Source organism: Balaenoptera borealis (assembly GCF_965194805.1).
Source record: "Balaenoptera borealis genome assembly, chromosome: 8".
NCBI lineage: Eukaryota > Metazoa > Chordata > Mammalia > Artiodactyla > Balaenopteridae > Balaenoptera > Balaenoptera borealis.
In genome coordinates this window covers 85,583,553-85,605,995 of record NC_138865.1, presented here as the reverse complement: position 1 = coordinate 85,605,995, position 22,443 = coordinate 85,583,553, and the positions used below count along the sequence as shown (strand labels likewise).

The following is a 22,443-nucleotide window of genomic DNA, read 5'->3' as shown; positions in this document are numbered from 1 at the left end:
CAGCTAAAGAAGTATAAATGACCTATAAACTTATGGGAAATATTCAAATCACAAATAATCAAAGAAATGCAAATTAAAACAATGGGATACCATCCTTCTGCCAAATTTGCAAAAAATTTCTAAAACGATAATACCCAGTGTTGGTGCAAGACATTTAAATATTGAAAGTATAAATTGGAAAAACCTTTCTGAAGACACATGTAGAAGTTTATCACAAGGCTTTAAAAGGTATATAGTTTTTTTTTTTAACATCTTTATTGGAGTATAATTGCTTTACAATGGTGCGTTAGTTTCTGCTTTATAACAAAGTGAATCAGCTATACATAGACATATATCCCCATATCTCCTTTCTCTTGTGTCTCCCTCCCACTCTCCCTATCCCACCCCTCTAGGTGGTCACAGAGCACCGAGCTGATCTCCCTGTGCTATGTGGCTGCTTCCCACTAGCTATCTATTTTACATTTGGTAGTGTATATATGTCCATGCCACTCTCTCACTTCGTCCCAGCTTCCCCTTCCCCCTCCCCGTGTCCTTAAGTCTATTCTCTATGTCTGTGCCTTTATTCCTGCCCCTAGGTTCTTCACAACCTTCTTCTTTTTTTTTTTAGATTCCATATATATGTGTTAGCATACGGTATTTGTTTTTCTCTTTCTGACTTACTTCATTCTGTATGAGACTCTAGGTCCATCCATAAAAGGTATATACTTTTAAACTCAGCAATTTATTTGAATCTACTTTGAGAAAGCTAAGTTAAAGAAATAATCAGAAATGAAAAGAAACTTATGCATAACGATACTCATCATAATATTATTTATAACAGTAAAGAAATAAGAGGAATTGTTAAGGAACATCTATCGATACATGATGGAATATTGTAATCTATTAATAATCATTAAATCATGCTTTCAAAAAATATTTAATAACCCAGAATAAAGCTCACAAAACAATGCCTAAGTGAGAAAAATTCTAAGTCCACACACAGTATTGTCCAAATTCAGTAACTTTATATTAATGTATATATAAATTATACAACATAGCTAATGTTAATAGTTAATATTTTGTTGCTATTGGCTTTAGGTGCTAGGCCTTGGGAAACTTTGTTTAAAGAATTAATTAAGAGAAGATAAAGAAGTACACGGAGACTTCTGTGGAAATGCTAATGGGCTTTTCTGACGTCTTAAGCATCCATAAAAGATTGGCTAAACACTCTGCCAGGTTCTATATTGGGCTCTAGAACACCAGCAATAAAAACCATAGCCCTGGCGTTCAAGGATCTTACAAGTACTTAACAGTAAACAAGTAACTCCATTAAATGCCAATTTAGCAAAAGTACAGTAGTCTCCCCTTATCCTGGGACTATGTTCCAAGACCCCCCAGTGGATGCCTGCATATATGTATACATATGATAAAGTTTAGCTTATAAATTATGCAGAGTTAGAGATTAACAACAATAATTAATAAGATAGAACAACTGTAACGCTAGAGTTGTCCCTCAGTATCCACAGAGGATTGGTTCTAGGACCCACCATGAATACCAAAATCCAAGGATGCTCAGGTCCCATAGCTGGCCTTCAGTATTCAAGGTTCTGCATCTGCAGATTCAACCAACCAGAGATTGCGTAGAACTGTAGTGTTTATTTTAAAAAACCCACATATAAGTGGACCCGTGAAGTTCAAACCTGTTTTGTTCAAGGGTCAATTGTATACTGTAATAAAAGTTATGTGAATGTGGTCTCTCTCTCTCTCACAAAATACCTTATTGTAAAAACTTAACGCTTTTTCCATTTTAACTACGCACTTAAAATGTGGCCATAACTCTTTCAGTTTGAGGTATGACAGCAAAATTAGCATGAATTTCTTTTTCCTTTTTTGCAATTTCATGGATAGAAGATTCATCCTTACTATAGATCTTAGCAACTTCAGCATGTGATTTTTTTCTTTCCTTATTAAATCAATAACTTTCACCATTTCACTTAAAGGAAGCACTTTACAGCTTCTCTTTCGTATATATGAATTGCCAGACATATACACACACTATACATAAAAGATAACTAGTAAGAACCTACTGTATAGCACAGGGAACTCTATTCAGTGCTCTGTAATGACCTATATGGGAATGGAGTCTAAAAGAGAGTGCATATATGTGTATGTATGGCTGATTCACTTTGCTGTACAGCAGAAACTAACACAACATTGTAAGTCAACTATACTCCAGTGAAAAAATTAATTAAAAAAAAAAAAAAGAGGAAAGGTAAAACCAAAATGAATTGCCAGCATCATCACTCTTGCACTTTGGGGCCATTATTTTTTTTTTTTTTTTTAATTTATTTTTGACTGTATTGGGTCTTCGTTGCTGCACGCGGGCTTTCTCTACTTGCAGCGAGCAGGGGCTACTCTTCGTTGCGGTGCGCGGGCTTCTCATTGCAGTGGCTTCTCTTGTTGCAGAGCACGGGCTCTAGGCACGTGGGCTTCAGTAGTTGTGGCTCACGGGCTCTAGAGTGCAGGCTCAGTAGTTGTGGCGCATGGGCTTAGTTGCTCCGTGGCATGTGGGATCTTCCCGGGCCAGGGATCGAACCTGTGTCCCCTGCATTGGCAGGCAGATTCTTATCCACTGCGCCACCAGGGAAGCCCTGGGGCCATTATTAAGTAAAATAAGGGTTACTTGATCATAAGCACTGCCATCTCGTGACAGTCGATCTGAGAACTGAGATGGCTAATAAGTGTTTAATGGGCTAGACAAAGGGATGATTCACATCCAGGGTGACATGGAGTAGGACAGCACAAGATTTTATCACACTACTCAGAACTGCATTCAACTTAAAACTTAAAAACTGTTTATTTCTGGGGACTTCCCTGGTGGTCCAGTGGGGTAAGACTCCATGCTCCCAATGCAGGGGGCCTGGGTTCGATCCCTGATCGGGGAACTGGATCACGCATGCTGCAACTAAGAAGTCCGAATGCCACAACTAAGATCCCGTGTGCTGCAACTAAGACCCAGTGCAGCCTAAAAATAAATATTTTTTTAAAAAAAGAATTGTTTATTTCTGGAACTTTCCATTTAATATTTTTGCACTGGGGTTGACTACAGGTAACTGAAACTGCACAAAGCGAAACCATGGATACAGCGAGGGACTACTGTATGCACAGAGTCTGGAAGTTTTATCCAAAAAACTGACACCTGACTGGATTTAAAAGATGTGAATGAAAAGTTAGCTATGTGGAGAAGGAAAAAGAGTATATTCCATGCATGGAAACAGTGAGTGCTTTGAACAAAAAATTTTACATGTTGGAAGTGTTGAGTAAACAGAGTAGCAGAAAGAAGTAAAACTGGAAAGGCATATAGGGTCTGTATCAGTGCCTTTCAAATTCTTTTTGCGAAGGATCTGGTTTTTTATTCCTAATATGGAATCATGGACTGATATTTTTGGTCTATACCCCATTCAGTGAGACAAGGCCAGTGATCATGTGCTTGATGTCATGGCAATCCAAATTGCCTCTAAATGCTCCCTTTCAACTTCAGCACTTATTTCATCAGAGACTAGAACCAAACAGTTACTGGACTGGGCTTGTCCATGGACCACATTGTGAGTCACACTGAGCTAGATCAAAAGGTTTTATTATATCATGAAGACACTGTGCAATAATTGAAGTATATATATATATATATATATATATATATATATATATTTTTTTTTTTTTTTTTTTTTTTACTTTCCTCTTTTTAAATCATAGTTCTACTAGATAATTTACAATCCTAAGAGAAAGGTACTATTTTCTCCCCATTTTCTGCATTAGGAAAATGTGGCTTATTAAGGTCAAAAAACTTTATTATAATGGTACACTGAGAAAAAAATATTAGTAGCTCACACCACAGGCAAGAATTAATTTCCCTAAAACAGTAAAAAGCTCCTAGGAATCAAAAGCTCAATAGAAAAATGGGCAAAGAATATAAATAGACTGTTCACAGAAAAGTAATAGCCTTTATTTATATGAAACATGCTTAACTTTACCAATAATAAGATATGCAAGTTTAAACTCTACTGAGACACCATTGCCTAGAAGACAAGCAAAAATCCAAAAGCTTAACAAGTCACTCTACTGGTGCGTCCGGGAAGAAAAAAGTACCCTCATGACATTACTAGTAAGAGTATACACTGGTGATGGTACTGGCACAAAAACAGAAATATAGATCAATGGAACAGGATAGAAAGCCCAGAGATAAACCCACACACATATGGTCACCTTATCTTTGATAAAGGAGGCAAGAGTATACAGCGGAGAAAAGACAGCCTCTTCAATAAGTGGTGCTTGGAAAACTGGACAGCTACGTGTAAAAGAATGAAATTAGAACACTCCCTAACACCATACACAAAAATAAACTCAAAATGGATTAAAGACCTAAATGTAAGGCCAGACACTATCAAACTCTTAGAGGAAAACAGAGGCAGAACACTCTATGACATAAATCACAGCAAGATCCTTTTTGACCCACCTCCTAGAGAAATGGAAATAAAAACAAAAATAAACAAATGGGACCTAATGAAACTTAAAAGCTTTTGCACAGGAAAGGAAACCATAAACAAGACAAAAAGACAACCCTCAGGATGGGAGAAAATATTTGCAAATGAAGCAACTGACAAAGGATTAATCTCCAAAATATACACGCAGCTCATGCAGCTCAATATCAAAAAAACAAACAACCCGATCCAAAAATGGGCAGAAGACCTAAATAGACGTTTCTCCAAAGAAGATATACAGATTGCCAACAAACACATGAAAGGATGCTCAACATCACTAATTATTAGAGAAATGCAAATCAAATCTACAATGAGGTATCACCTCACACCAGTCAGAATGGCCATCATCAAAAAATCTACAAACAATAAATGCTGGAGAGGGTGTGGAGAAAAGGGAACCCTCTTTCACTGTTGGTGGGAATGTAAATTGATACAGCCACTATGGAGAACAGTATGGAGGTTCCTTAAAAAACTAAAAATAGGACTTCCCTGGTGGCGCAGTGGTTAAGAATCCACCTGCCAGTGCAAGGGACAGGGGTTCAAGCCCTGGTCTGGGAAGATCCCACATGCCGCAGAGCAACTAAGCCCGTGCGCCACAACTACTGAGCCTGCGCTCTAGAGCCCGCAAGCCACAACTACTGAGCCCACGAGCCACAACTACTGAAGCCCACACACCTAGAGCCCATGCTCCGCAACAAGAGAAGCCACCGCAATGAGAAGTCTGTGCACCGCAACGAAGAGTAACCCCCACTTGCCTCAACTAGAGAAAGACTGTGCGCAGCACAGCAACAAAGACCCAGTGCAGCCAAAAAATAAATAAAAATAAATAATAAAAAGTCCAAGAAAAAAAGAAAAAAAACTAAAAATAGAACTACCATACGACCCAGCAATCCCACTACTGGGCATATACCCTGAGAAAACCATAGTTCAAAAAGAGTCATGAACCCCAATGTTCATTGCAGCTCTATTTACAATAGCCAGGACATGGAAGCAACCTAAGTATCCATCAACAGATGAATGGATACATAAGATGTGGCACATATATATAATGGAATATTACTCAGCCATAAAGAGAAATGAAATTGAGTTATTTGTAGTGAGTTGGATGGATCTAGAGTCTGTCATACAGAGTGAAATAAGTCAGAGAGAGAAAAACAAATACCAAATGCTAACATATTCACTTTGAATGCTAACTGATTCACCTTGTTATACAGCAGAAACTAACACAACATTGTAAAGCAATTATACTCCAATAAAGATGTTTAAAAAAAAAAAGAGTATATGTTGGTGGAAGGCAGATACCCTTTAGGATAGTCATTAACGCTTTTCACAAATATCCTTCCCTATCTATTTCAAGGTATACTGTACCACTTGCTTGAAGTTAGACATGGTTATATAATTTGTTTAGCCAGGGAAATGTGAGCAAAAGTGACATACTGTGTCTTTGGGGCAGAAGTTTTAAGAGCCAGAATGCAATCTCCTATGTTCTCTTTCATTTGTTATTTTTTCTTTCCCTCTACCACCAATATTGGCAATGTTCTAGAAGCTGGCTGATCCCTTAGCCTGGGTTGCAGAGAAGATAACTTGAAGCAGAACTCCTCAACATACAGGATGATAAGCATCATGAGCAAAATAAACCTTTGTTGTTTTAAGCCACTGATAAATGGCGAGCAGTATTTACTAAAATTACAAATGCATATCCCCTCAGATATACTTGCACGCAAGCAAAATGACATATGTAAAAGGTAATCATTTGCAACATGGTTTATTACAGCAAATGACCAGAAACAACCAAATGAACATCAACAGAAGACTAGTTAAATACTTGCAGTACATTCATACAGTGAAATATTATGCACCTGTTTAAAAAGAAAAAAATTCTCTTAGAGCTAATATGGAAGAATCTCCAAGTGAAAAAGCAAGATGTTCCCAGTGTGTATAGTATACCATCTTTTTGTTTCTAAAAAAAGGGGGGGGGATTAGAAAATACATTCATATTTACTTATACCTGCATAAGGAAATTCTATAATAATAAGAAACTAACAAAAATTATCTTAGGGTAGATAGGTGGAACTTCCAATTACTCAGAAAAAAAAAAATTCTTGGTGCCATACTTAACTTCTTACTGTCTCACAACCTCAATCAATCTGTCAGCAAATCTCATCTTAAGTATAAATGGTATGCTTCTGCCTCTATCTTAAAGTGCTATCAGATCCTTCTTTAAACTCTGGCTTATCTTCCTCCTCTTGGGCACATCTAATCAACTTCCAGTTACATGACCTGTGTTAAGAATATATTTACTGTTGTTCTGGTATTCAATTAAGTTGCAATGGTTTTTGGTTACTCTTAAATAAACCATGCTTTTCTCTAAATGATTCCAAGCTTTGGCAACTGTTTTTAGCTATTCTTTTTGAGAGACTCTGAACTGCCTCTTAAAAAGTCATAAAAAACTGCTCCAATATATTCTTGTTTTTCTCATTCAGAACTTTTCTTCTACATGGAAGTTATTTTACTTTCCTTTATTATAAGAATTATGACCCTTACTCTGAAAAATTAGAAATAAAAAATTGATGGGAAATCTCTTCCTTATAGTAGTATGCCAACTAATGAATGTAGAAAGGATAATGGAAATAGAAAGTTACCATTTGGCAACCACCATTAGTGGTGGTAGATTCAGACAGGAGTCATACATGGATACTTAGCCTGTACATGGAGATTTGATGAGGAACAAGATACTGGCATGGTCTCAGAGTATTGTACCACAAAACACTTACCAATTACAAAAGGAAAAATGGTGTCAGAACAGTGGAGAAACCTGGCTGATACAAACATAACTAGGTGATTTTTTTTTTTTGGCTATGCCGTGTGGCATGCGGGATCTTAGTTCCCCGACCAGGGATCAAATCAGTGCCCCCTGCATTGGGAGCATGGAGTCTTAACCACTGGACTGCCAGGGAAGTCCCTTAACTAGGTGATTAAAGTTAACATTACAGGGGGTAGGACAGTTTGACAACATGTACTTTCTGATGCAGTTCACTAAAATGAGTCCAACATCATTTTTGTGTAATCCCTGCCAAGAAAGTATGGCCTGAGTCTAGACATGAGGAAACATTGGATGGACCCAAAATGAAGAATATGTTACCGAATGAAAGGCCTGTACTATCTGTTGAAGATGCGAAAGACTGAGGAACTGCTCCAGATTAAGGGAGATTAAAAGACATGACTGCTAAATGCAACATGTCAGCCCGGATTGTATCCTGGACCAGAAAAGAGACATTGTTGAGACAGTTGGCAAAATTTGCATGGGGACTTGATGACAGTATTGTCATTGTTGATTTCTTGATTTGGATAGTTATATTGTGGTTATACTGGAGAGTAGCCTTGTTTTTGGAAAATACAAACAGGAGAACATCATGCCTCCAACCTTCTCTCAAATGGTTCAGAAAAAAGATTAATCATAATGGATGGAGGGCGATGAAGCAAAAATGTTGTAAAATGTCAACAACGGAGGCATCTGGTGAGGAGGATATAGGAGTTCTTTACTATTTTGGCAACTTTTTTCTAAGTTTGAAATTATTTCAAAATAAATTACTTTTTAAGTGTGTTTACACATGTGAGCATGCTTGCATTTTTAGTATCTGCCAGGTATTATACTACCGACAGCCACCTGTCATCATTTAAAAATCTCCTTTCACTAACACAACATTGTAAAGCAATTATACTCCAATAAAGATGTTAAAATAAATAAATAAATAAATAAATAAAATAAAAACCTCTTTTCTGCCTGAAAAGTGACTACTGACACACAGATAAGGACACTTCAAACTTGCAACGCTGCAAATGAAAAATATTTCTATTTTTACTTTTTTAAACTGTTTTAGATATTAATGTGTTGATGTTTGGGGCCTTAAATTAGGGGAGCCCGTAGAAACTTCTGAACACTAAATTTCTGGCCCTGTAAAGGTCAGCCAGTGGTACTTGAACTGGCTGGCCAAGGGAAACAACAACTAATCCTAAGAGGCCTTGAAATAGTCTTCTATCCTAAACTCAAAATAAAATGGCCTCACAGGTGATAATGGTACTGAAAATAGCATTTAATTTTACTTTCAGGCTCTTAACCCACTAGGTCTACTTGATTTCCATTAATCAGCATAAAGGGAAGCCAATGGCTACCTGCCCATCTCTTAAGGCTCTAGCTTACTTGTCATGCATTCCCAGAAGCACACTGTAAGATGACTAATCACTGACTGCTTCTTCAGCACCATATGTCTCCCAATTTCAAAGGAAAAACTGTCCCAACTAGAACCAGAACAACAGACTTCCTACCTCCTGCAGCTGGAGTCGAACCTTGGTAACTGCTCGGATCCAGTGCGCTCTGGCTTGGGTAAATGGCGAAGATGCACTCTCCTCGGGAAAACTTGTAACAGAGAAAAGAATGTTCCTTAAAAATAAGCCCAGGCCACAAGATGACAGTGCTCAAGGCAAAACTGCCAAATACCTAAAATTAAAAGGTTTGTTGTATTCATGCCTATACTTATCTAGTGATTCAAGCCACTAAAACAGCATAGTCCTGAATATCCAATGTGAAAAAAATTCCTAAAATGACAAGTCCTTTTAGCTTTTCATCTGTTCCCTCTCTTTCTTCCCACTTTTCCACTCACCTGATGAGGCAGCTCATTGGGACAGTCAGGGATCAGGATACCAGCAGCAATGGCAAGGGCCCTAAGTCAATGACTAACATAGAAACCATGCAGAGAGGTGTGGAGTAACCCTCTCTCCCTACCTCTCAAGACCACCAGTCTCCCTTGAGTGTTCTACATAGCACCCTTGGGGCAGAATTTTGTTCCTGCAAACCGTTCCTGCTCCATTAAGTATTTTGGAAGGCTTTCCAATTCCTAGACTACATCAAAGTGCTAAGAAAAAAGGTAGGGCCCTTGTCCTGCTGTGATCTTGTTCCTTGAGCTGCCTCAGGACCACCCTCAGAGAAAGGAACAATAAATATAACAAAGTAGCTGTGAGACAGAAACACTAACCTGTATTAGAACAAATCATCATCAGCTTAACTGTAGAATAGTGGTTAATTCTTGGTGATGATGCTTCTCCTCTCTCTCACTGGGGTCTACTGACAAGGCAGTAAAAAAGGACCCACCATCTAGACACTTAAAATATATGCTAGGCTCTGATGCCACCTAACTGGTTCCATTGTTTTAAAACATTTGTGGGCACTTCTGAAACTGGCCTGGACGTCACTTGCACAGCTAGGATCTGGGAGGACAGAGCCCTTAGAGAAGCCCAGGCACCTTCTGCTGCTCGACCAAAAACTCTACCCAGACAACAATATCTTTAAAGTCCAACGTCGACAAAGAGCTATCTTTCCGTGGGTCGTCAATCCAGTAAAAAAGCTGGTCCAGAACTCAGTCTCCCTGATGTCTTGTCTACTAGACGAGCCACCAGAGATGATTAAAAATCAGGAAAACAAACAGAAAATAAGTTTCTACCTTCAAGTGGTGGGGTAGAGGCATCAACCATTCTCTAACTTTTACCACATAATCAGCATTCACTGCTCTGATCTTCTCATGACCTTGAAATTTGAGAATTTAAGTCACACCTAGCCCTTATCACTCTACCCCAGTGGTTTTCAACTAGGGACAGTTTTGCCCCTCAGGAGAAATCTGGCAATATCTGGAGGCATTTTTTGGTTGTCACACTGAGAGTTGCTCCAGGCATCTAGTGTGCAGAGGCTAAGGATGCTACTAAAATACTACAATGCATACAATAGCTCCCCATAACAAAGCATTATCTGGCTAAAAATGTCAACAGTGCTAAGAATGAGAAACCCTGCTCTGCCCCAACCTATCAGCAACACACTGACCAATTTAGCTCAATAAGAACAATACTCAAACTCTGTACTAAGCCTCATTATGTGACTGTTAAAAGGACAAGTTTTAAATTTTTCTCCTTATGGGTACCAACTGCCAGACATACTGCTAGGCCCCAGGGAGACAGAAGGGTGGGTTAGATCTGGCTTCTAGACCAATTCATTAACTCTTTCCCAGTTTTGTCAGCCAGGGAAAAAAACAAAAGAAAAGAAAAAAACAATGTTCACAGAAGAAATTTAAACATTAATCGGGTGGGAAGCCTATTTCATTCAAAGCAGCTCCTCTGAATGAAATGACCTGCAAGGCTCAGGTCAGTTTCAGACTCAAAGGCTGTCATATGTGGGGTCAACTAGTAAGCCAAGAACTGCAGACTCTAGAAGGCCTGGTACACTGGAGTTAAAATGTTTTTCAGAGCTCCTCAAAATACATTGGAAATCACACCAAAAAGCAAAGGAAGCAGTGCAGAGATAAGCCTCAGTATCCTGATCACAACCACACCCAGCTGCAGGGAAACAAACAAAAAGCAACTGCATTCTGTTCAACAATACCATAGGGCAGGTACTGAGGAAACCATGTGAGCTCCTCAAGGTAACCATCACCTACCTCTCCTGGGGGCCTACGATGTGGTCTTTGTGTAGCACCAGATCTGGGGGTGGAGGGGTTGTAGCATCTTCTTTCGTCTCCTTGGGTTCACATGCTCCTCCCTTCTCCTCTTCATGTGCCACCTCCAAGGCTTTCTCTTGTTCTCCAAAACCTACTTGGCTGTCTCTGGAGAAGCTGCCAGAGCTGTGGCAGGAATGAATCAAGTCCCTCTCCCGACGGTCATCATCTTGTTCATGACACTGGTCTAGTTCACTCAGCTGAGAGCTTCCTTGACTCACATTACAGGAGGAGCCATACCTACTACTGCTGGTGGGGCTGTGAGAATGAGAGGAAGACACATCAGTAAATACATACAAACTAAGGACCAGAACAAAGTAATGGACAAATCCAGGAAATAATGATTCTATCAGTGGCAAGGATCACAAACAGGAGGTTCCTGGGAAGAGAGGACCAAAGTTCACAATCTAGAAGAACTAATCTCTGTTCAGCAAAATCACAACAGGAAAAATAACACAACATGCTGGGTTCTCCAATAGCACTTAACCTCAACCCTGCAATTGACTTTGAAGAATTCTTTATCTTAACGTGCTATTTTGTAAGTAGGTTTAAGAATTATTAAAATAGTCTGTTTATGCCTAAAATTCTCTACTCGGACTTCTTAAAAAACTTGTCCAGTGGCTGTGATTAAAGTTTTCTAATTTCCACAGAATAAAATGGATGGATGAAATCTACTCCCTTTTTCTACTACCTATTAAATTGAGATCCCCTTTTCTTCCTCTCCAATTGTAAATGTAAATGTCTGTTCCTCAGAATGAGCAAAGGAGAGTGAACATGTTCCTTCAATTATCTCTCAGCCATCTGTATGAGGTAATGGAAGCCACTGGGAAATGGAGGCTAGGACCAAGAAATTCCTCAGGGGAATGGTCTCATCAACATGAATGTTACAATGGTATCCCTGGCAGCATAGGGAGTGTCCCAAAGATGAACCTGCCCATCTATAGCTGAGTTGCTCTCAGGACATGGCTCAGTTTTGGACAAAATGGACACAGTCCAACTCCAAGATCTGAGTCAGGACCATATTAATGCATTTCTGTACCTGAAGAGAGGTCAGCCCACCCCTCTCTCAACCACCTGAATTCCCATACCCAGAAAGGACATTTGTTGCCCTGGTATAAGAGGTAGCAGCTATAGCAGAGAAAGTGGCAGTGAATCGTGACCAGAAAGATTACTATTCAAAGTTACTCCCTTAAGCCGTACACTGAATTTGGGGGATTCAGTCCTATTCAAAATGGAGGGACTTGGGGATGATCTATCAATACAAGATCTGTCCTAGCCCATTTGGATAGTTCCATCCCAAGTCAGAGGCCCTTCGTTTTACTTCTGGTATTCTGCTGGAAAGCCTCCGTGCAAAAGGACAAGGAATTTCCTTGTCAAAGAGTCAAGCTTTAACTAAAGGGCTTATGTTTACTCTTGGCCAAATGAAGATAAATCATTATTGTTTTCCAGTGATATTTTCCCTATGATTCCTCCCAATTATCTGGTATTTCCAGGCTGATTTCTGATTCTTCATCCCATGGCAGCAGGACAGGTACCAAGCCACTGTTCTGAGTAGTTCCCAGCACACATATACACATGAACATGTGTGCGCACATACTCACATGATCTCCAAAGTACTTGACCAGCCTCTTTGGACTGGTTTGGGCCAGCGTTCAAGGCAGCATTCCTAAAATGCCCTGTATGGTGCTTCTTCTTAGGGGAAATAATAGTACCCTTCGCAGGTGGACCCTGCACAATGCTCCAGACTGAATAACTACAGCAAACGATAGCCCTGAGCTCCAGTGAGACTGTACTGAAAGCACTTATCAGACACCAGTCTCATGGGTAGTAAAATGCAGAGACTGGAAGAAGCTGTGCAAATCCATATGGAATATATATAGTATAGGTTATTCCAAGCCATCCTTTGCATTTTGTATTTTACTTAATACCCTCATTGCCACTGGAGAAAGCATCTTAGAAGACTTGGAAAAGCAAAGCAAAGTAGGTCTCTCCTGGCTATTACAGATATAAGTGCCAAAGGCCCAAGGAAGCATTCTAGCCTATCATGTGGTTGTAATTAATATATGCCACTCAATGACTTGCTGCCTCTTCTTGCCCTCCCTTCTCCATTCTGCATTATTCAAGGCAGAGCAAACCAGAGTGAGTAAATCTCACGACCTAGCCTTCCCTTTAAGCAGGAAGCTCCTTGTTTCAATAAATGAATTACATTTGGCAGAGAGAAGAGAAGATGACAATATCCACCTATTATTTCTTCTTACTTAACCCCTAATTAACATGAAGCTCAGGTGCTGGGAAAGACACAGGAAGGATAAAAAGCAGGCTATGATTAAGCTACCACTAAGTCATTGCATCATAAATGGTCAATTCTTTAAAATCATTTATGATGCTTTAGTTGAGAACAGGCCTTTTGCTGGTCTTTGGTTCCTTGATGTCATGTAGAGCAACTGGCTGCTGTACATTCGAAACAGAGTCAATGCTAGCAGGTGCTGCCTCCTCTTCATGTGTTTCTGGCTGGTGAAGTAGCTCAGAGACAGTGCAGTGTTCTTCCTCATGACTCTCTGAAGGACAGGTGGGGTCAGAGAGGTTATCTTTGGTACCCCCGTGTTCTCCAGATGCTGGGATTTCCTGCTGGTTTTCCACTTCTCCAAGCCCTGAAAGCTCATGAGCACATATACTTGGCCTGGTCTCCAGCTGCCCAGAGGTCCCAGAGGGCTGAGTCAAAACCTTAGCTGGTTCAGCACTGGCCCCAGACATTTGAGAAGACTCCAAAGTTTTGTCAGCCTCACTGAATTTAAGGTCCTGATCACTGCTGATAACCAAAACTGGAGAGGAGGATTCTGCAGGCATTTGTTCAGGGTCCCATTTGTTCTCTTTCAGCCATGGGAATGAAAGATCCAGCTTCTTTCCAAACCTTAGTTTTGAATCACTTGCCACTGCACTACTCCCTTTCCCCTCATTACCTCCCTCAAATAGAGTTGACAACTTCTTAAAACTGGACATTAAACCAGTCTCTGCTGCTCTATTGCCAGAGGAGGAAGGCGAGGAAAAGAAAGAGCTCAGTGGTTTCTGATAGTCAGTAGCAGAGGATGGGAAATGGAGTTTTGGCCAATTGATCATGTTTGGGATTTCAAAATGAGGACTTGGCTGCTCCGTTTCCTTGGGGACTGTGGGTGGACCTTTCTGGGCATCAAGTATCCCATAGTTTTCTTTGGCACAAAGCACAGGTTCCTCCAACGGACGGTGAGAAAGGTACCCTTGGGTTTCCAGTGTGGCACTCCGGCCAACACTCGCCTCACTAAACACTGTAGTATTGGTTTCTAGTGAATTGGTTGCCTGTAGCTCTAAGAAGTCTTGGTTTGTGGAGGCAGACTGCATATCTGGCTCTGGCTCAAGAGGAAGAGGTAGGTGAATCGGAGGAGGAAGCTCTTTGGCAATCCAGGTAGGTTCTGGATGCAACTGTGTTGGCAATGAGATATGCTCTGCTTCCAATGATGCCTCTGTGTCTGTACCCTGCAACATCCCCATGTCTCCTTCATCACTCAGAGACAATACTCCTTGCCCAGTATCGTCCCCTGAGACAGAAGATGCAGCCTCAATTGTTTCAGAACTTTGGGGTTCTGGAATATTGTCAGGAATATTATTGTTTTCCATTTCAGTTGTTAGGTTAGGATCAGCCGTCAAGGTTTCCGAGTCTGACTTTGCACTAACCACAGTCATTCTACAGTCACTGACTATAGCTTTTGAATTGAGTGCTCCAAAGGTAGCTTCTTTCCACAAATTTTCGGGAGGTACTGATTCTTCAGTATCTCCGGAACCACCAGTTTGAAGCAATGCAGTAGCTGGAATAGATGATTCTTGTTTGTATGTCTCTGGTTTGGGACTTTTAAAAAGTCCAAATAACTCACCTTTGAGAGGCTGAGATGATGTACCAGAAGAAAAAGAGAAAAAGGAGTTTTTCTTTGGAGGTTTAGGAGAAGAGAAAAGTCCAGAGAAAGTTTTAGGAGGTTCAATTAAGGACCCAGAGAAAGATTTCACTTTGGTCACAAACCCTGAAAGCATTTCTACTGAAGAGTCCAACATTGATTTGTCTTCCACTTTATCTGCATCTTGACTCTGGAGGTGCCCTGTAAATCCTGGCTCCACAGAGGAAGAAGCTGGCTCCAGGATCTGTGTTAAGACCTCATCAGGGGCCTTTTCTAATGGCAAGTTCAGTGGGTCACTAGTAAATCTTACACTTTGGTGGTAGGTAGTACATGTGTCAAAATGGTTAACCTTTTCAACCAAATGGCTATCATGTGAAAAAGAGCTGGCTGGTGAGTCACTCAGAAAAGTTTCCTGTATGAAAGCCTCTTCTTCATGGGGAGATACCTCAAGGGTCTCTGGACCAATGAGCAGTGTTTCAGACTGTGCCTGAAATTGTTGCGAATGAGGAACAATGTCTTTTTGTGACTGACTTACCTGGAAATCTTTTAAAGATGTCCCTGGTCCATTACTGGAACCTAGTTTTCCTGGATAGGCATTTTCTACATTGAGCTCATCTGCAAGGGAGGTAACCTTAGTGGTGTTGCTAATGGAAACACAAGGAGCCATTTGCTGTTCATGAACTACCTCCTGGACTATGCTACCTCTATTGTCATTAGAACCTTCTCTAGTCATTGTATCACTCATGCCTACAAAAACACTTGGCTTCTTACAGGGCTGGGAAGTCACTGGAGCATCAGCTGAAAGGCTGTGTTTTTCCGCAGGAGTCTGCTGCTTTTCATCCAAAAAGGACAAGTTGAAGAAACTGAAAGAGCTATTACGAGAGGCATTCTTCTTGCTGCCTGAGTTAGCAGTGGAAAAAAAGGAAGGAAGTGTGAATAGCCCTTCTCCTTGAGATGTGGTTCTTGGTAGAGAAGTAGAGGCTCTGTTCTCAGATTTTTCGGATCCAGTCAGGAAAGAAAATATACTCTTTCTGGTTGGTAATTCTGGTTGGGATGGAGATGTTGTGGCAGTTGAAAAACTCTGGTCTTTGTCAGAAAAATGATCTTGTTCATTTGAATTTCTTCTGCTCAGAATATCTGATGATATTTTATCACTTCTTGGAACTTCTGTCACTGTAGACACACCACTAGTCTCTACTGAAGAATCTCTGGAGGATTCTTTGAGACATCCTGTTGAGAAAGATGAATTTGGTGACTGGTGGAGTTGGTGGTCTCTGGAGAGTGCCTCTTCGCCAGTCAAATGATCACCCTGGATCTCCCTGATTGATGGTTCCTTTAGCTCACTGTCATCAATAGTAGTCTGCTTGTTCAGATTTCTAACTCGAACCTTCCCTTTAGAAGAAACTGGTGCAGCAGGAAAGTTTCCAACATCCTGTTTAGTTAGATGTGCAGGATTAGGACTTGACTTGACCTCATCCTTATTAGTCATTGAAGAAACAGACATATTTTCAGTTGTCTGTTTAGGAGATACATTGGTTTTAAAGAAATCCCCAAGGGAATCAAAAACATTTGAAACACCAGGAGATTCATTCTTTTCCTGAGATGATATCTTTCTATTTTTATCACCATTCTTTTCTAAATTTGGTGATCCTTCTTTATTCACCTGGGTTTTAAAGAAGTTCAAAAATCCAGATGCCTGTTTCTCGTTTGCTACTGCACTTACTGAAGAGTCTTCTCCCTGACCAAAGAGTTTCAGTGCACTTTTAAATAATGTTCTCTCAGACTCTTTGGAAGACTGGTCCTGAGGAGGCTCACAATTCTTGCATTCATCCCTACTAAACTGTGATACAAGAGGAATTGAAACAGAATCAGCTGTAATCATCTTGTCATCTTCTATATCTGATTGAGCCTGAGAAGTTGTTTGGTTTACCTGGAAAACAGATTTTAACAAACTTTGTTTTTTCACATGAATGCTTTTATTTAAAGGGAATTCTTTCTTCATATTTTTAGTTAATTCTGGTCGCTGAACACTGGATATCATTTGTCTCTCTGAATCCTTCTTGAGAAGACTTTCTTCCTCATTTTGGGAGTTACTCTCTAGTTGCTTACTCAAGATTAATGACTGAAGACCATCATTTGTGATCTCTGCTAAGTTTGACTGCTGATCTATTTTCTGCATGGCTGAAGACTCTAAGGATTCATTCTTATCAAAATTCAAAGTACTTCCAGTTGAAGCACCCAAAGCAGAAAATGACGAAGTCACTTTGTTCAATGATGACATCTCTTCTGTTTGCTGTGGGATGTTAGTCATATTTTCAGGATGAACCAAAGAGGCAGCTTCTTCAGAAGAAGACTGGATCCACTGGAAACTGGAAAGGTTAACTGATGAATCCTTCACTAGAGTCTGATTCTTATCTCCCTTTATAATTTGATATTTATTTAAGACATGATTACCAATCGTTTGGGGCTGATTTCTGAGATCCAATGTACACTCAAAGTCTTCAGAACCACCCAGCCTTTCTTTAAAAGATACAAAATCTCCTTTTGACTTTTGAGGAGTATAGCCTGAAAAATCTAATGGTTGGTCCCTTTGGCCATAACTTGACTTTTCAAGTACTTGTGAAAACATTCCTAAATTTAGATACATTGGTCCCTCACTTCTTGGCAAAGCTACAGATAAATCAAGAGGGTCATCAATTGGTTCCTCTTCAACATACCACAGTAATTCGTCTTCCCTGTCAAGTACTTTAAAACTGTAAGCAGGAATAGTGCTATCATCTAATGTAATACTTGATAGATCATTTGTCTGTAAGTCACAATTCAAATACTCTTCATAAGAACAATCAGGTATAAATAAATACGCATACTGCCCAGTAGAATCAGTAAGGAAAGAATAGATATATTGACCATCGTGGAACATAAAATATCCATAATCTCCATCCTCCGATGGCCACCACACTCCATTTTCAAGACATGACAACCATTCCTGGTATTCATAACCAACACTTGAATAAACAAAGTTTTCATCCATTCTTAATGAGTCTAGATCAACTACGGGGCATGTACTCTTCTCATAACCTGAAGAACAACTTAAGTCAATGGGCAATTCTTCTAGTGAATTCTTAGTCTCATTAATTGGAAGATAACAAGAATTTCCATATAATGAGTTAGCTGCCCACATATCACCTCTCAATAAGTAATCTTCATTAAATGCTAACTGGTTGAATGATTCATGTGGTAAGTCACACCAAATGACACTGTTTAGATTTGTTCTCCACTCCAAGATATTTGCATTTTGATCTTTTTGGCAAAAATTTATTGCTGGATTTTCTGAGTCAGGCCACAAGAAAACATCGGCTGATGGAAATGTATTTTGATTCAACATATAATAAACTGGCTGAAGTTTTCTGGAATTTTTAGAGAAATCTTTTATATCAGAATCCCATTCATAAGAGAAAGGATTGTTCATCTCTTCAAAAGTCTGATAGTGGTTTGACTGACTAAGAATGTTAGTATTCAGCATAGGTGAATTTAACTTGTTAGAATTTTCATGTAGTTTTGCCTCAAGAGCGTGGTGTGGTGTCTGCCTCTTAGCCAAAGATTTCTCTAATAGGTCCTGCTGAGCAGTTGGAGTGCAGTGAAGTACACTGTTCTCAGAAGAGGGGAAATTCTTTTCACATTGCTGGTTTTTCCATGTAGGAGGGCAATAATGGTTATCAACCCAAGCATCAGATAATGGTATGTTTTCTTTAGGTAAAGATAAGCAGCTTTTTATGAAGCCAGAAGTTTCCTGTTTTTCATGGTTCCTCTGGTTCTCAAAAGTCACACATGAAGTAACAGGGATCTCATCCAAGGATAAATGCTTTTTTCCATTCAAACCCTTTAGGTCACCTAAAGACATGGACTTTGCTTCATCTGGTTTACAATCAGTCATACTGTTATTTGATATCAAATTAAATATTCCAGAGAATAAGCTCAGTGTATTATTTCTGTGAGGAGAGTCATCTTTCTTCACATTTAATTCTTGTTGACTAGACAAGTTTTCAAGAGAAGAAAACCTGTTAAACAGGCCAGAAAGGAGGCCTCCTTGGGTTCTTTTCTTGGAAGCTTTATCTACAAGTTTGTCATCACTCATTTCATCAACCAAGGTGGGTTTCAAAATGGTAGAAGTAAATGCTAACGAAGAGTCTGGTACTGTTGAGGATGTCACTTGTGTAAAATTCTTACTTTCTCCTAAAGAATCTGAAGGTATATGCTCTTTGGACACAACTCCAGGAATGTTTAAGGTATCTCTTTCACAGTTTTCTATTGCTGTGTGGTCACTTGAGTGTAATTCCTCTATACTCCCAAATTTCCCAAGATCATTATTAATATTTGGAGCCGAATCAGACTTTATTTTATTAAGTGTGACATCTTCAGGAGTATTTAGTTGGTCACTCTTATTAGATGTCTTTATATCACCAAATTTCCCTAGATTACTATGAATATTTGGAACTGAACTAGATTTTATTGAACTAAGTTTGGCATTTGCATGGCAGTTTCTTTGGATCTCTTCATCAGTGGTTACTGCTGAGCCATGAAAACTCTGGTCATTGACAGTTTTATGGCTGTCAGTGAAAGAAAATTTAAACAAAGGGAACATGCTTCCTTTCTCTCTTACATCCTGCTGCTTTTCAGAATGACTAAGAACTTTGAAAAACGGAATATCTAATTTTCCACTAAAGGAAAAGGAATGCCCACCTTTCTTAGGGCCCCTTTCCCATCCATCTTCCTCCAACTGGTGAATTTTCATAGAGTCTGACAAAGTCTCCTTTGAATAGGTCTCAGGAGAAGTGAGCAAAAACTGGCTAAAGGATTTTCTGAGTGGCTCAAGGAAATCATCGTCATCAGTAATTTTGTCCCCCTCTAATGGCTTTGAAGATGGCTCTTTATTTGCAGTTCTGCTGCCAGCTACACAATGATGTCTTAAAGTATCTTTGGCACATATTTTTGGTTGATCTGGTAACAGAGACAGATCTGTACAGGGTTCTCTTTCCAACGGACTCACAACATCATCTTTCTTACTTGCAGAATGAGCTAAGTTAGAATGTTCAATGGCTGCTTGGGAAGACAACAAATCCTCACTTAGGGGCATTTGGTAGTGAGGAGTTTCTCTATCACTCCTATCTAAAGTGACAATGCTACTGTCATTGCCAAGGGTATCTTCCCTTTGATTTGACTCCAAACCACACGCAACAAAGTTTTCCTTTCTTGTTGGCTTGCTCTGGTCATCATCTTTTTTGGTTTCATCCTTTTCCAAAAAGATTTTTAATGGATTTAGCATGCTGCAAACAGACTTTATAACTGAACTCTGACTCTGTGAAGCAGAGTCCCTTCCAATAGTTTCTGTTGGATCCTGAAAGTTTAAACTTCCAGTTTTACTGTCCATGTGCTCATTTTCAGAGGTTTTGTCATGTTTGCCAACGTCCTTATTGTCAACTGTTTGAGAAGACAATGGAGATGGAGATTGTATGGAAAGATCCTTCTCTGATACTGACTTGGCTCTGGGACTAGATGGCGAATTAATCTCCTCTGTTTGATTAAGAGTTTCTGTTTTCTCTGGAACTAAATAAACCAGCTTTTCCACAGAGGTTGTTAGATGCTTTGTGCTTGAACCCACCTTTTCTGTGAGTGAACTGAATAAAGAACCAACAGCACATTTTACTCCATTCAGCTCAGGGAAAGAGATGGCTTTGTCCTTGTCATTCCTGACAATGTTTAAAGATGGTATTTGATCCCCTGGCATTTTCTGTTCTGCATTATTAACAGTAATATTGTGTTTAAGTGCTTTCTTAGTTTTTGAAAGGGAGCCAAATCTATTAATCTCCTCTTCCTTCTCTGCTAAATATTCTGACACTGTTTCTACCAAACACTGAAGCTCACCCATTGTATCAATATAGTCCTCCTTGGGTTCCTCAATAGAGGAAGGGGTCATCTCTTCCATGGGGCACCCAGACAGATTTCCAAGTGTGTCTGTAGCACAATTCATCCTTTGTGATGCGAATGCAGGATTTGCTCCATAATATTCTTCTGGAAAACCTCCAATATGATGGACATTGGATGGATGACATGTTGGTGACAGTAAATCTTCCTGCTTATCAGAAACGGGGGAACCCAGAAGTTCATCAGAAGTACTGCTGGCAGAATCTTCAAGAATATCTAATGGAGTGAAATTAGTGACATGCTGGTTTAAGCCAGATGACTTTTCGCAGTTCTTAAAACAACCAGGAAGATCATAATCATGACTTTCCAAGTTAGTGGTCCACATGCCACTCTTAACCACAAATCCATTTTTGTAGGGACGTAAAACTGGGTAATTTTGTTCCTTCTTCTCAATGTGGCAAAGGTCACAATTTTCAGTGTTAGGATATGTACTTTTCAAGTTAGTCTTAGTTCCTGATTTATCATCATATTGGCTTTTTTCACTGTCTTCAAAATGACTATATAAGGGTGTCTTTTTCCTTCTCCTATCTATTGTATCATATTTCTGAGGATATCTAGAGAAAGTAGATGTTTCAAACTTAAGGTCATAATTAAAGGCAGTAGAGAATTCTGTCTCTTGGCTTTGAGATGGTATCTTTTTCCAATTCTTATACTTTGGTTGTATTTGTTGGCTGTAATATTTATCAGTTTTTGAAAGAGTTCTCACTTCTTTTACCTCTGCGTCCTTTAAGTTTATGTTACTGTTTTCTAGAGCCTCTTGTGACATTTTCCCCTCTATCTCCTCATATATACCTTCTTGCTCTTCATAGTCAACATCAGAGAAATATGAAATAATCCTAATTTTGTCATTTTGAACGTGCAAGCCTTGTCTGATGTAAAGAGATAAAAATGGAGGAATAGTAAGGCAAGAAAAAAAGGAAAAACAGGGAAAAGGAAGAAAAATTATAAGATTTAGTACATATTCAATGAGAAAACTAAAATTAATAAAACTATCAATTTGATAAAAACCATTCAGACTGAAAAGACAAGATATTAAGTCAGTATTATAGCAATGTAGTCAAAAAGTTTTTCCACATTAGAAAAAGAATACCTATAACAACTTTAAAATACTTCACTTGCTACCATTAACTATTTAGGATCCTTTTGTTTTCTAAGAAAGAAAGAAACAAACAAACAAAATGAACATATTCCATCAATATTTAGAATATATTTACAATGCCAAAGTTTAGAACTGTTATATATTCCATGAAAATATATCAAGGGATTTCAAGAAATCTAAATTTGTTGATGAATTTGGATCTGAAAAGCCGCCAAGCTGTTAACTTGCTGAAGGTTGTATTTTAGGCAGTACACCCAAGAATATAGTCAAACATACTACTTTTAAAAAGAAAAATATGTATAAAATATAATAATAATCTTTGACTACCATAAGTCAAACCCTGTTAGAGTACCACAAAGAGAAAATTATTTAAAGCATCATAA

The 22,443-nt window shown here is 39.2% G+C and overlaps 1 protein-coding gene and 1 long non-coding RNA gene across 6 annotated transcripts in view; one reads left to right on the top strand and one right to left on the bottom strand.

Annotated features, from left to right (window-relative positions):
- Positions 1 to 22,443, bottom strand: part of UNC13B (unc-13 homolog B) — a 239,625-nt gene that overhangs the window by 85,992 nt on the left and 131,190 nt on the right. For 4 of the 5 annotated variants that reach the window (XM_082401353.1, XM_082401355.1, XM_082401354.1 and 1 more), the window contains exons 9-10: positions 11,000 to 11,314; positions 8,844 to 8,934 (exon numbers count right to left, since the gene is read on the bottom strand). In XM_082401353.1, coding sequence (XP_082257479.1) covers positions 8,844 to 8,934; positions 11,000 to 11,314 — 406 coding nt within the window. Of the gene's footprint in view, positions 1 to 8,843; positions 8,935 to 10,999; positions 11,315 to 13,460; positions 21,516 to 22,443 lie in introns of all 5 variants that reach the window. The other variant, XM_082401357.1, reaches the window with a different exon arrangement.
- LOC309633148 overlaps positions 1 to 22,443 on the top strand; it is a 108,415-nt gene that overhangs the window by 42,498 nt on the left and 43,474 nt on the right. The gene's annotated exons all lie outside the window — the stretch shown is intronic.